Source organism: Lithobates pipiens, unplaced genomic scaffold (genome assembly GCF_037356315.1).
Source record: "Lithobates pipiens isolate NorthernLeopardFrog02 unplaced genomic scaffold, aLitPip1_a1.2 Scaffold_23, whole genome shotgun sequence".
Taxonomy (NCBI): Eukaryota; Metazoa; Chordata; class Amphibia; order Anura; family Ranidae; genus Lithobates; species Lithobates pipiens.
In genome coordinates, this window is record NW_027507785.1 from 89084544 (window position 1) to 89098557 (window position 14014).

The 14014-nt window shown below is 42.7% G+C and overlaps 1 protein-coding gene across 12 annotated transcripts in view; it reads right to left on the bottom strand.

The window, feature by feature from the left end:
* Positions 1-14014, bottom strand: part of SLMAP (sarcolemma associated protein) — a 242733-nt gene that overhangs the window by 109192 nt on the left and 119527 nt on the right. For 11 of the 12 annotated variants that reach the window (XM_077452011.1, XM_077452008.1, XM_077452016.1 and 8 more), the window contains one exon: positions 724-760. The exons of the other annotated variant lie outside the window; for it this stretch is intronic. In XM_077452011.1, the coding sequence (XP_077308137.1) occupies positions 724-760 (37 nt within the window). The remainder of the gene's footprint in view (positions 1-723; positions 761-14014) is intronic. 12 annotated transcript variants of the gene reach the window in all.

Here is a 14014-nt window from a genome sequence, read left to right on the forward strand (position 1 = left end):
ATAGAACTGCAGGACAACCATACATTTTCTCAAGTTTGACCCAAGGCATCCATATGAGCCACCTGCTGCCAGCACAAGTCAACTTCCCATGTAATGCTGGAGCAAAAGAAATGGTAGGTGGAGCCTCTGCCATTGTTTATTAGGGTTATTGACAGCATTAGCAATCAAAGCAGCACAGAACACGATGTGTATGTTTAACCAACAGAAGAAAAAAATTCAAGTATAATTTCACTCAGCTCACAGAGCGAACGAAAAAACAAAACACAAAACTCTGAAGCCAAGATAAAAAAATAGGGCAGTTGCCTAGGGCAACCAGATGCTCTACACATCACTAGAATGTTGAAATAAGACCGCTGCTGGTTGGCAAAGGCAACAGCTTCAGTTTCCTGTTCCCAGATGTATCTAGCTACCTCCTCGCACAGCATAACATTGGGTAAAGCTTTTCATCTCCACCATCTGCCCTATTCCGTATAGACAGGACTCGATAGCAGAAAATGTCAGCTTACTGTAAATTCTAATACAGCCATTTTAATTCTTTTTCTGCATAATTTTCTCTAGAAACAGTTCCTCCTATGACACAAGCCTAGGTCTGAACAGAAAACAGAGGAAGGAGCTGATGTCAAATGACATGATTCATGAGGAACGAGGGAGCATAAGAGTCCTCTAGGGATAAACAAACGCTTTCCATCTGATCCCTTTACCCAAAGAAATAGAATGTCTTACCTTGTCGACAGGACAGGGCAGTGGAGCTTGGATGACACTAGAAAAAAAAAAGAAAAAAAAAAGGAAGGAACAAGTTTACCGTCAGAATGTAAACATAGAACACCAAGGAGCAAGAGTTCAAAAATCCTGGGTGCAAGCTCTGTAAATATTTAACTGGATTTGGTGGAGACTCACATTGACTCTGAAAGGGAGCGGCAGCATGGGAAAGAAATTAACTCTGCCCTGGACTTTTCATTCGCCTCTACTTTATTCTAGTGTACTGTTCATAAAGCGCTGCCTGCCTGGAGCTCTAATTTATACCCGTTGCTTCTACACGGCACCATTAACTGCCTCAGTTCCTTAGTGTCATACAAGTCATCATTCCGGGACAATAATTCTGGGGAGAGCGGAAAGGGTTAAAGGCGTGGGTCTGCTTTAAAAAAACGCACAACCTTTCAACAAGTTTCTTCATGCTGGACTCATAGTTCTGTGTTACGTAAAAGTATTTTGGGATATTCCGATTAGATGAAAGGTTTAAACTAAAATTTCTGTTTTCTTTCTGTTTTCTGTGAAAATCTGTTTTCCTTTTTAAACCTACTAAATCAGGGCCAAAACAAAATTACAGGCTTGGGTTGGAGGAAAAGTACAAAAAAGGTAAATGTTGTGTTTTTCCAGGTTTTTAGTCATGGACATTTAGGTGCAGAAAATCATTTTAGAACAGTAAATATTTTCCTCTTCTGTAGCATTTAAATCATTCAGGAGCTAAATTCAGATAATTTCAAAACAATTGAAAAACTTTTATTTCATCTTGTCATACATAACTATTACATGTTCCAGATTTTAGTAAATCCTCCCAATCCCCAAAGTATCTCCATCTTCCCCCTTGTTTATATAGGCAAACCACTGTTCTGTCTCTGTCTGGAACAATCAGTGGGTCCCAGCAATGTGTCCAATCACAGTGGGAGTGGGTCGCTGGTGGCGCGCCTCAGACCCAGAAGCCGCCACCCTGCAGTAAAAAAAAAACGTGGGGTGGTCGGCAAGAGGTTTAAAACTATGTGACCACTGGAACCAGGAAAAAATATACCAACTGAGGATTAATCAATTGATCTAGCTGCAGCAAAGTAGCCTTGGTCCAGGTATTTGAAAGACCTGAATACTTGCCAAAGTCAGAGGTAATTGACAGCTCTCAAGGAGGATCCGAGTCACCCAGGAGCAGAAGCATTTGACTGGCGTGCAGCATGATTTTCACAAGCAGAGTGCCGTACCAGAAGCCCTCAATAGCATCTCTGGCTCAAATTTAGACTGCCAGAGGCTCAACGGCAAGAGGGAATAGAAACGTTTAGTTACTTCTCAACATTAGACAGTAACCTCTTATACAAGCAGGTAGCCGCTTTCATTTTTATGTCCTTGTGTTGTCTAGATCCAATTTTCCACATAGGTCCTTAACACATCTACCCAAGTCAACACCAAGACCCTCCTCTTGACATTCAAAAAGGGGGGGCTACCTGGTTTGACAGCTAAGGGTCTCCACTTCTGCGCTCTGATTGTCATGGTTCAGCCACCTGACCCCACCCCCCGGACACATCACAGGTCTCAGGAGACTACGGGACTATTCGCAAGGCACAGCGCGACTCGCACGTGTGCAGAAGGAAACAGGCTGTGAAGCCGCAAGTCTTCACTTCCTGTTTCCCTTACTAGAGATGCCACAGCCAATAGAAGAAACAGTTCCAGATAAGGACATTGCTGGATCCCTGGACCAGCAAGTGTCCTTATATTAAAAGTAAGCAGCTACAGTATTTGCAGCTGCTCGACTAATTTTTGGGGGGAGACTGGAGCTCCTCTTTAATGCATTCTATGCATGAAGGTAATAGAATCCCCTTGCCCCATCTTATACTTACCTGAGCCCATTAACGATCCAGTGCCGTGCATGACAGCAGAGGCTCTTCCGACTGTCCCTCCCCTCTGGGCAGATTGCTAGCAGAAGGAACTATTGAAGAGGAGCGCGGTCAAGCCTTCCCTGGCCAGTGTCAATGGAAGCAGATAGGGTGGTTCAGGAGCAAGCCCACACGAGTGTCCCCATATAAACCACTTTCTAAGGGGGCAGTTGTTGAAGAGGAGGCTCCAGAAGCGCCAGCAGGAGGAGCCCAGAACAAAAGAATGGGGGCTGCACTGTGCAAAACCAAGTATGAAATATATATTATTTTTTGGGGTTTTTTTTTTTTTTTTTTTTTTTCTTTACACACTAAAAAGGAACCTTTATCATTACCATCACACTGTACTACATTTGCTCAGCCAGCTTCCCTGTAAAAGATATTTAGACCTACCTTCACCTCCCAAAAAGCTGCTCTGCCCCCTAAAACTATAGGGAAGACAACACTGGAGAGTTGTCAGATTGCTGGCAGAAAATGTGACAGCAACCTGTCCAATATTCAAACATTATTAATGTGGGAGAGGGGAAATTAACGACCCCTCCTGTACCATTGTATGAAATGAGGTTCAAAAAACAAACACACACATTATTAATCTGGGCCAGAATATTTCTAGTAATTCCTATTTTTTATTCCATTATTGAAATTTACAAAGATTCTGAAACCCAAGCTTTAATCAGCAGGCAACTAAAATACAAATCCAACTGTTTTGACATAGAAACCAAAGGTGAAAGCAAAAATCTTAGAATTTCATTTTAACGAAGAACAAATAGATAAGTTGAATGTGACTTTCAAGCAGTTTATTAATATTTAACTCTGCAAAAAAACACAGACAGACACACACACACCACAGGAACATAGGAACACACAAGACTTAAAGTAGGAAACATAAGCAAAACCGTTTTCATTTTGGATAGAGCAGGGAGGGTTATAACTGAGATTTGTATACTTTTTGTGTATCAAAAATATAATTTGTCATAGCACTTAAATGCTGTGCTATGATTAACTCTTAGAATAACAAAAGGGCTTAAAGACTAATTCAACCCTTTCCAAATAATAAAACAAATGCTCCTACACAAAAAAAAAAATTTGCAATGAAACTGGCAAATCTTTGCAACTGATATCAGTGACTCATTGTTGTCTCACACAGTTATAATGAATTGGAAAAAGACAGGACAGTGTGACTGGCTCTTAATGGAGACTGTTCAGACAGCTCCAGGGCAGCCACGGTCCTCATTTAAAAGGGTCCTGTGTGTCTTTGCTCTCATTACATGTGCAAATTTAGGCGCAAATTTAGGCAAAAATTCTGACCTGGTTCGCACCTAAAAAATCGGTGAACAGGGACGCACTGGTCCCCATGCTGTGAACCGCCACTGCAGCATGTGTGAACCCAGCCAGCACAAATTTGGCCAGAATGGGCTGGTTCACCAAATTCAATCCAAAAGGTGACTGATGCCAAGAAGTCTTCAAGAACACAAACATGTTATCAGAGAATCTGAATGGAACACTTGCAGCAGTTAGTTTTAAAGTGTATGCATCTACATTCAAAAAGATTGTCAATTTAATCTATATGGGAGGTGTGCCAGGAAAAATCCTTTGCTGTGCAAAATATATATACTCAAACACCCCCCCCCCCCCCAAAAAAAAATATCTAAGCTTTTAGCTACCAACAAAAAGTAAGGGGCAAGAGAAAAAAAAGATCATGTGGTCCATCGAGTCAACTCCCCCTATGTTCGCCTCTACAGCCTTTCCTATCCTCTGGAACTCTCTATCCCAATTCCTCTCCCCTGTTATGTTTTCAGGGATTCGCCTAAAGACTTATCTTTCCAGTTTAACCTATTAATGTTGTGCAGGATGTTTTAGGTAGCAGCATAACAATACCGCTAATTTCAAAGCAGATCAAATAACTATGCAGACTCTAAAACAGCAATGTAAAAATAAACTTCAATACAGTGAAACAACGTCAATTGCATATACAGTGCTTCCAGAAAGTATTCACAGCGCTTGACTTTTTCAAAGCGTGAAAAGTTCGTTAGAAATCTCTGCAAATTCATTAAAAAAAATAAAATAAAAAAATCACATGTACATAAGTAATCACAGCTTTGTTGAAGCACCTTTGGCACTAATTACAGCCTCAAGTCTTTTTTGTGTACGATGCTACAAGCTTGGCACACCTATTTTTGGGCAGTTTCTCCCATTCTTTTTTGCATGACCTCAAGCTCCATCAGGTTGGATTGGGAGCGTCGGTGCACAGCCATTTTTAGATCTCTCCAGAGATGTTCAATCAGGTTCTGGGCTCTGGCTGGGCCACTCAAGGTCATTCACAGAGTTGTCCTGTAGCCACTCCTTTGTTATCTTGGCTGTGTGCTTAAGGTCGTTGTACTGTTGGAAGATGAACCTTGGCCCCAAGTCTGAGGTCCAGAGCACTCTGGAGCAGGTTTTCATCAAGGAGGTCTCTATACATTGCTGTATTCACCTTTCCCAACTGTCTATTGAAATTCCAGTACCACCATGCTTGACTGTAGTGAGGGTATTGGCCAGGTGATGAGTGATAACTGGTTTCCTCTAGACATGAAGCTTGCCAATCAGGCCAAAGAGTTAAATCTTTGTTTCATCAGATCAGAAAATGTTGTTTTACTCAAAGTCCTTTGGTGGTCCTTCGGGTGCCTTTTGTCAAACTCCAGGTGGGCCATCACGTGCCTTTTATCGAGGAGTGGCTTCCATCTGGCCACTCTACCATACAGGCCTGATTGGTGGAGTGCTGCAGAGATTTTTGTTCTTCTGAAAGGTTAAAGACGTATTCCTTGGACTTCATGGCTTAGTTTGTGCTCTGACATGCACTTAACTGGGGAACTTTATATAGACAGGCGTGTCATTTTAAGGACACAGGAGAGATAATAGTGCTGCACATGGGATATTCCCCCCAAGGGTTTTTAGCAAGGTTTTTTAGCAGCAACTAAATTGATCAAAGATGTTGATTTTCACAAAGTTTTTTTATTATACAAATAGAAAAAAAATATTTTAAATCCATTTATTTTAAAATGAGCAGTGGTTGCACATACATACAAGGACAAATTTCATCATACATGGCAACGTTTACATAGAGCAAGATATTCTAAAATTCTGACCACATAGAAACTGCAATGCGTTTCGACCCATACAGTGATGTTATAAAAAGATGCATCAAAAAAACAAACCACTTCCAGCCCAATGAGATATGACTTTTGACTTCAGTGGGGGTATCTGAATGATTCCTGCAGCTGATATCTTTTAGAGCTGGTGATTCTGTGCACCGCAAGAACAAAAATAGCGGTAGTTCAGCCGATTGATCATTCTTACAGGCAGCAGGAGGGAACATTACCCCCCGCCCCTGCTTCATCGGGCTCGCCCGTGCGATCGGAGACCCAGAGAATGAATCCGCCACCGTACGATGATGAAAGATTTCCAGTGACCAGATGGTCCCCAGTCATCTCTCTGGTAGTCGGAGGCCTGGGTAGGACGTTATGACATCAAGTCCAGCCAGTTGTAAACAAAGCCTAAGTCTCTCGGCTGGAAAGAAAAAGAACGGTCATTTATTTATTATATCAAGCTTTCCAGCCTGGAGGAGAGATGTGGAGTCCTCCAGGGACACAGAAGAAGCAACGTATGGCCATGGCACCCAGACGGGGGGGGGGAAGGGGGATATGGACAGCACCTGTGGGTAATTAATCAGTTACCAGCTCTCCTAGTGTACAGGAGGCGCTACTTAAGCTCCTAACTCTTTAGGATCATCTTCAGATTCCAACTATTGCTGCTGACACTTAGGTATGAAGTGCACTGGTGCTGCAATGCAAGCACAGAGCTTTTAAATGCCAGACTAACCTGTATTTTCTTTTGCCATTATATGACTAGGCAATTTTTGCAATCATAGTATACTGAACTATTAAAGCATTATATAGGACTCGTGGCTTGTTTTTTTCCTCTTATCTCCAATATAGACATGGTCTCACTAAAAGTTTTGAGCACCATTACCTACGTTTTTTCTGCAACCTTGGGCAATCACATAATGTTGGCCGCATATAGCCACCTCACTTGAAAAGCCAATTGTCTTCATTGCTTGCACATTATAGTATATATGTATTTTTCCACAAGTTTTGGTTTCATTGTTTTGTTTTCTAATCAGCAAATTACCTCACTTGTTCACACCCATGGCAACATCACACATGCCAATTAAATGACACTCTTATCAGTACAAAGGTTAACACATCCATCTTCACTGTATTTTCATCTATGTTTGGTTCTCTCTTTGCACTGAATACACACACATGCACATACACGCGCACATTAAATAAACTTGGAGAATTACTAAGGTTGGAATATCAAAAAAGATATATGTAAAAGACTATATAGGGAGAAAAGCGCGCACACACACACACACACACACCATAAATAAATTTTATAACTAAAAAGTTAAATTCTTTTTCTCTAGTCTGGCACTTTAAGTCATTCTGTCAGCATTACCAAAGTATCACTCCTTAAGGGTCGGTTCACACAGGGGCAACACGACTTTCAAGACGACTTTTGGAGGCAACTTGGACACGACGACTTAAAGTCGCCCCAGGCCAGGCGACTTTTGCCGCGGCCAATCAGAGAATGAGCTCTAAAGGGGGAACCCCACACCAAATTTAAAAACAAAAAACGGCATGGGTCCCCCCTCCGAGAGCATACCAGGCCCTCAAGTCTGGTATGGATTTTAAGGGGAGCCCCCTATGCAGAAACAAATGGTGTGGGGTCCCCCCCCCCCCCAAGATCCATACCAGACCCTTATCCGAGCACGCTACACGGCCGGCCAGGAAGGGGGATGGGGACAAGCGATCCCCCCCTCCTGAGCTGTACCACCCACCCCAAAGCACCTTGTCCCCATGTTGATGAGGACAGGGGCCTCTTCCCGACAACCCTGGCCGTTGGTTGTCGGGGTCTGCGGGGGGCTTAAAATAGTTTATTGCACAGCTCCGGGGGTCTTCTTCCGTCTTCGGGGGTCTTCTCGCCGGACTCCTCCGCTATCTTCTGCTAGCTCTTTTACTAGCAGAGGAGCCCGGCATTCTTCTTCGCCGCCGCCCTCTTCTTCCGACTTCAGGGGTCTTGTCCCCCTCTTCGATTCTTCTTGCCGGACCACCGCGCCTTCTTCTACCTCTTTTACAAGCGGTGGCCCGGTCTTCTGTCGCTGCTGCCGCCGCCTTCTGTTCTTCTCTTCTGGAGATGTTGCCTCGTCGCTGTCTCCGCTCACTATGACAGAACACGCGGCGTCTTCTATAGGGACATCACCGGATGATGTCCCTGCCCATTATGATGTCACAGTCCCAGAGGGTGCTGTGACTGTGACATCATAATGGGCGGGGACATCATCCGGTGACGTCCCTATTTAAGTCGCCGCATGCCACGTGTCCTGTCAGTGACCGGAGACCGCGATGAGGCAACATCTCCAGAGAGAGAGATGAACAGAAGACGGCGACAGCAGACCGGGCCACCGCTTGTAAAACAGCTAGAAGAAGGCACTGGTGGACCGGCAAGAAGAATTGAAGAGGGGGACCAGAAGAATGCCGGGCTCCTCCGCTAGTAAAAGAGCTAGCAGAAGATAGCAGAGGAGTCCGGTGAGAAGACCCCCGAAGATGGAAGAAGACCCCCGGAGCTGTGCAATAAACTATTTTAACCCTTGTGTGTTATTTTTTTACATTTTAACAGGTGAATGGGTAGGGGTACATTGTTCCCCATACTCATTCACATAGGGTGGGGGGCCGGGATCCAGGGGCCACCTTTTTAAAGGGGGCTCACGGATTCCGATTAGCCCCCCGCCCGCAGACCCCAACAACCAATGGGCAGGGTTGTCGGGAAGAGGCCCTTGTCCTCATCAAAATGGGGACAAGGTGCTTTGGGGCGGGGGGGCCATGCGCTCCCCCCTTCCCCAAGGCACCCCCCATGTTGAGGGCACGCGGCCTGGTACGGCTCAGGAGGGGGGGCGCTTGCTTGTCCCCACCCCCCTTCCTAGCCGGCCGGGTAGCGCGCTCGGATAAGGGCCTGGTATGCTCTCAGAGGGGGAACCCACGTCAAATTTTTTTTTTTATAAATTTGGCATGGAGTTCCCTCTTGAGAGCTGATAATTCTGTGAGAGTCGCCTCCATATAGACGGAGATCCGACTTGGAGGCGACCTCCATTGAAATCAATGGGTACCAGTCGCCTACAAGTCGGATTGAAGTAGTACAGGAACCTTTTCTGAAGTCTGAGCGACTTCAGTAGTGTGCATTAAGATGGCTCCCATTCACTTACATTGATTTCTACATGTAGCGCAACAAGGCGACCTGAAGTCGGATCTGAGTCGCCCCTATGTGATCCGGCTCTTACTGTTCTCAATTGGGAACTGCATCGCAGGTGTTGCCCATCCTCGTCTCTGGAGGTCTAAGACTGTGGCTTCTCGCAAGCCTCTTGGAGCCAGATTCTGCCGTTGAGGGGATGGGGACGGCTCATGGAGGCCTCTGGATCATTCAACTTCTTTTAAATCTCTGGTTATAGGACTGTTTCCAATCTCTGGTGGAAAATATACCACCTACCATCACTCTGTAAATCATGACATGTTACAATTTTAAGCTTTTTTGATGTATCTTTTTAACCCTTTCATGACAGCCTATTTTTGACATTTGGTGTTTACAAGTTAAAATCCATATTTTTTGCTAGAAAATTACTTGGAACATACATACATACATACATACATACATACATATTTTTAGCAGAGATTCCAGAGAATAAAAACGGCGATCGTTGCAATATTTTATGTCACACGGTATTTGCGTAGCGGTGTTTTAAACGCCACTTTTTGGGAAAGGGGACACCTTTCATGAATTTTAAAAAAATGAAACAGTAAAATTAGCCCAATTTTCGCATAATGTGAAAGATAATGTTACGCCGAGTAAATAGATACCAAACATGTCACACTTTATAATCGCACGCACTCGTGGAATGACGACAAACTACGGTACCTAAAAATCTCAATAGGTGACACTTTAAAACATTTTTCCAGTTACCAGGTAAGATGTTACAGAGGAGGTCTAGCGCTAGAATTATTCTAAAAGACCCCCGATCCCTCCTTTACACTTCAAAGTACTCAGATCGCCGTTTTTGGCAATTCTGAATAGTGTATATATTTTTAAATCCGGCGCCATTGGCACCCGGTTAAACCTGGAAGTGACGTCATTGCGTCGCTTCCGTGTTTACAAGTAGGAGACTGGAATGAAGCTGCTTACGGCTTCATTCCAGTCCCTCCCTAGCCTCTGGAAGTGGTGGATCGTGCATCGGTACTCCCAATTGAACAGGAGCCCCAGTAAGAGCGGCGGGAGGGGGGGGGGAGAACGTCTGTCCCCATCCCCACGCTCTTGAGCAATAACAGCCGAGCGGCTTTTAGCCGCATCAGTTGTTATGGCTGGAAAGCCTATCACCCGCTCTGAAAAACTGTACCGGGATGATGCCTGCAGGTGCGGGCATCATCCCGGTATAACCCCCGGATGCCGAGTACGCACATCTGCGTACGCTCGGTGGCAAGGGGTTAAAACAAAAACCCCTGAAGACCACAGCAGTATGGGTTTAAAAGCATTGAGGTATCAACGTGGTTGGCCTTTTAAAATATTTTGTGCCACTATGCAAACATTGCCATGTATGATGAAATGTGTTCTTTTATATATGTGCAACCAGAGCTCATTTTAAAATTCATATTTTTCCATTTGTATAATAAAAATTATTAACAAAAATAAACATTTGATTTATTTAATTTGCTGCTAAAAAAATCCTTGGGGGAATATCCCATTTTAAAGAAAGGTGTGTGCCTTTCCAAATCATTTTCCAAGCAACTGCATTTACCACAGGTGGATTCCAATTAGGTTGTAGAAAGATCAAGGCTGAACAGTGGAAACAGGATGCACCTGAGCTCAATTATGAGTGTCATGGCAAAGGCTGTGACTACTTCAAATTTTTTTTGTTTTATATTTTTAATAAATTTGCAAAGATAAAAAAAAAAAAAAAAAAAAAAAAAAAACGTATTGAACGTCATTAGGGGTATTGTTTGTAGAATTTGAGGAAAATAATTGAATCCATTTTGGAATGAAGCTAACAATGTGGAAAAAGTGAAGCGCTGTGAATACCTTCCTAAAGCACTGTATATTCTGTGATTATCTACTGCTGTACAATGCAGCAAAATACTCCAAGATATTCTTCACCAATAGAGAAATCTCAGAATTCCATACCCTGTGCAAAAACAGAAAAACTCAACACAATGACCTTCTAATCATTCAGAATAAGCGGCCTCCTTCTGACCTGCATTTGACGTTTCAAGCAGGTTTTGCATTTCCATAGAATAGAATGGGGATACAATCCTCCACAATCTTCGAAGGCCCTTATATAAGGGCCTTACAAAGGAACTTCTAATGATGAATCAAAGATGGCGTTGTTTGGTCTCAGTAACAGGTGACATGTTTGGCTCAAATCTGAAGACAGTAATTTAGCAGAAGAACCTCATACCAACTGAAGCATAGTGGTGGAAATGTTATAGTACGGTGTTGTATTAATGTTTCCCACACCTGGGCAGCTTGCAGGTATAGTGTTAACTCAAAATTTTCATATCAAAGTGTATTTGATAGGAATGTGAGGCCAGATGTTTGCAAGTTGAAGAATCGGAAATGAATAATGGAGGCAAAGCACACTAGAAAATCCACTCCAGCATAGCTTGAAAAGAAAGGGAGTTTATGGACTCATCTCGTCAAAGCTCCAATTTAAATCCCATTGATATGCTGGGGTGAGGGTATGGGGGGGGGGGGGCAGGTGTTGAGGGTGGATATGAAAAAAGTTGAAGGGGGCAATAGAAATTTCTGAGGCTATGGACGGCCTACTTTTCTGCAGAATTCTACCCATTGATATTTTTGTTAAAAACAATACACAGTAAAACCTTGGCTTTGCAAGCATAATTAGTTCTAGAAATATGCTTGCAATCCAAAATACTTTTATATAAAAGCGAATTTTACAACCATAAAAAATGTCCATCCACAAATCCTCCACAAAGGGGATTAGAAGCAAAATCCAGCAGGAGCTACAATGAAGAGAGGCACCTCTAAGTGTAGCATTATGGTTACATTTAATGAAGGTACATTTAGCAACTCACATGCTTGATTAAAAGAGGCCCATCTAAGTATACAGGCATCCGGGGTAAAGCTGTCCACCTAATCCATCCTCCACACCGCCGGCTCTCACCGCTGTCAGTCTGCAATCATGACGAGGAAGACTACCCTGCAGTACAGCGATTTGAAAGCGAGGATAGCTCGAGGACATCGATGGTGCGGGGGGAGGGTCAATGTGGACAGCTTTAACCTGGGTGCCTGCATACTTAAAATGTGCCTGTTTTAATCAACCATGTGACTAAATGTTGTACCTTCATTAAATATAACCATATTGCTACAATTATAGGCACCTCTGTTCTGTTTTATACTCAGTTGTGACATGGCGCTACTTGTATATCAAGTCAAAGTATTTAAAAATTTAGCTTGTCTTGCAAAACACTTTCAAACCAAGGTTTTACTGTATACTTAAAAGAAAACAAAAATGTGCTTTTCCAATGATGTATTTATCTGCTGGAGTGAGAATCCTGTCACATGGCTATTTGTGGGGAAAAAAAAATACAAGGGCAGGTTAAATAAAAAAAGAAGGATTTATTGTTTGCTAACCATCATTACTGGTATAAATCCTATACAGCTACAGAATACGGTATTTTTCACGATAGTAGATAGCATTAAACTGATCCACAAAATATAACACAACAGCAGAAAAAGCCCCGAGTACAATGCTAGATTTGCATTCAATTAAAAATTTGTAATTTAATGGTCAGTCAAAAAAAGCTTGTTTGGTATATATTGATCAGATTTTATAAAACGGAAACAATAAAAAGATAATTTATTGATCAAAATAACTACTTAGCGCAACAGAATTTAAGATTTTAAAATAATGTTAACAATTATAACTGTATTGCATGTATGGTCAGTGTATAGATTCACTGATGGAATAAAAATTGTGTAATACTCCATAATAACAAAGGGTCATTATAAAGATATTATTTGTCAGTGTCGGTCATTGAACATACCAACTTCTCTTTTCACACTAAAGGGTGTTCTATGGAAATACACAAAGTTATTAAAACATCTAGAGAACAAAACAGAGCCTGGGAAAGATCAGCTAAGCGGATTTTAAACTCATTATCTCAGGAATTGGAGCAAACAGCGGAGGTAAACTACAGAGGAAAGCTGTAGTTTCTGCATAGCTAGGACTAAGGCTCTAGGTACATAGGTGTCAAACTTGACAGAATAGGACTATGGTAGACCATGCCTTGTTTTGATGGCCATTTTTAGATTAGCGAGACCTCTACATTGGAAACCATACAAGCCTGAACTGAGGAGAGTGCACAAATTCCAAGCCAGTACTAGATGTTTGAGCAACCTCTCAGCAGGTACATGTAGGGACATGTTGAGGAGTTGTCCTACACCTTAAAATACAAATATGCACTCACCAGCCACTTCATTAGGTACACCCATTCAATTGCTTGGTAACACTAATTGCTAATCACATGACAGCAACTGAATACATTTAGGCATCCAGACATGGTGAATATGAGTTGCTGAAGCTCAAACTGTGCATCAGAATGGGAAAGAAAGGTTATTTAAGTGACTTTGAATGTGGCATGGTTGTTGGTACCAGATGGCCTGGTCTAAGCATTTCAAAAACTTCTGCTCTATTGGGATTTTCACACACAACCATCTCTAGGGATTACCAAGAATGAACTGAAAAAGGCGATATCCAGCGAGTGGCAGTTGTGTGGATGAAAATGCCTTGTTGATGTCACAGGTCAGAGAATGGGCAGACAAGTCACACAGGCGCACCAAAATTGGACAATAAAAATTTGGAAAAACATTGCCAGGTCTGATAAGTCTCAATTTCAGCAGCAACATTCAGATTGGAGGGTAGAAATCTGCCGTAAACATCATGAAAGCAAGGATCCATCTTGCCTTGTATCACCGGTTCAGACTGGTGGTGGTGTAATGGTGTGGGTTTTTTTTTTCTTGGCACAACTTGGGCCCCTTAGTACCAACTGAGCACTGTTTAAATACCACAGCCTACCTGAGTATTGCTGCTGACCATGTCCATCCCTTTATGACTACAGTGTACTCATCTTCTGATGACTACTTCCAGCAGGATAATACACAATGTCACAAAGCTCAAATCATCTTATTACAATGAGTTCCCTGTACTCCAATGGCCTTCAGTTACCAGATCTCAATCCAATAGCGCAACATTGGGATGCGGTTCAATGGGAGATTCA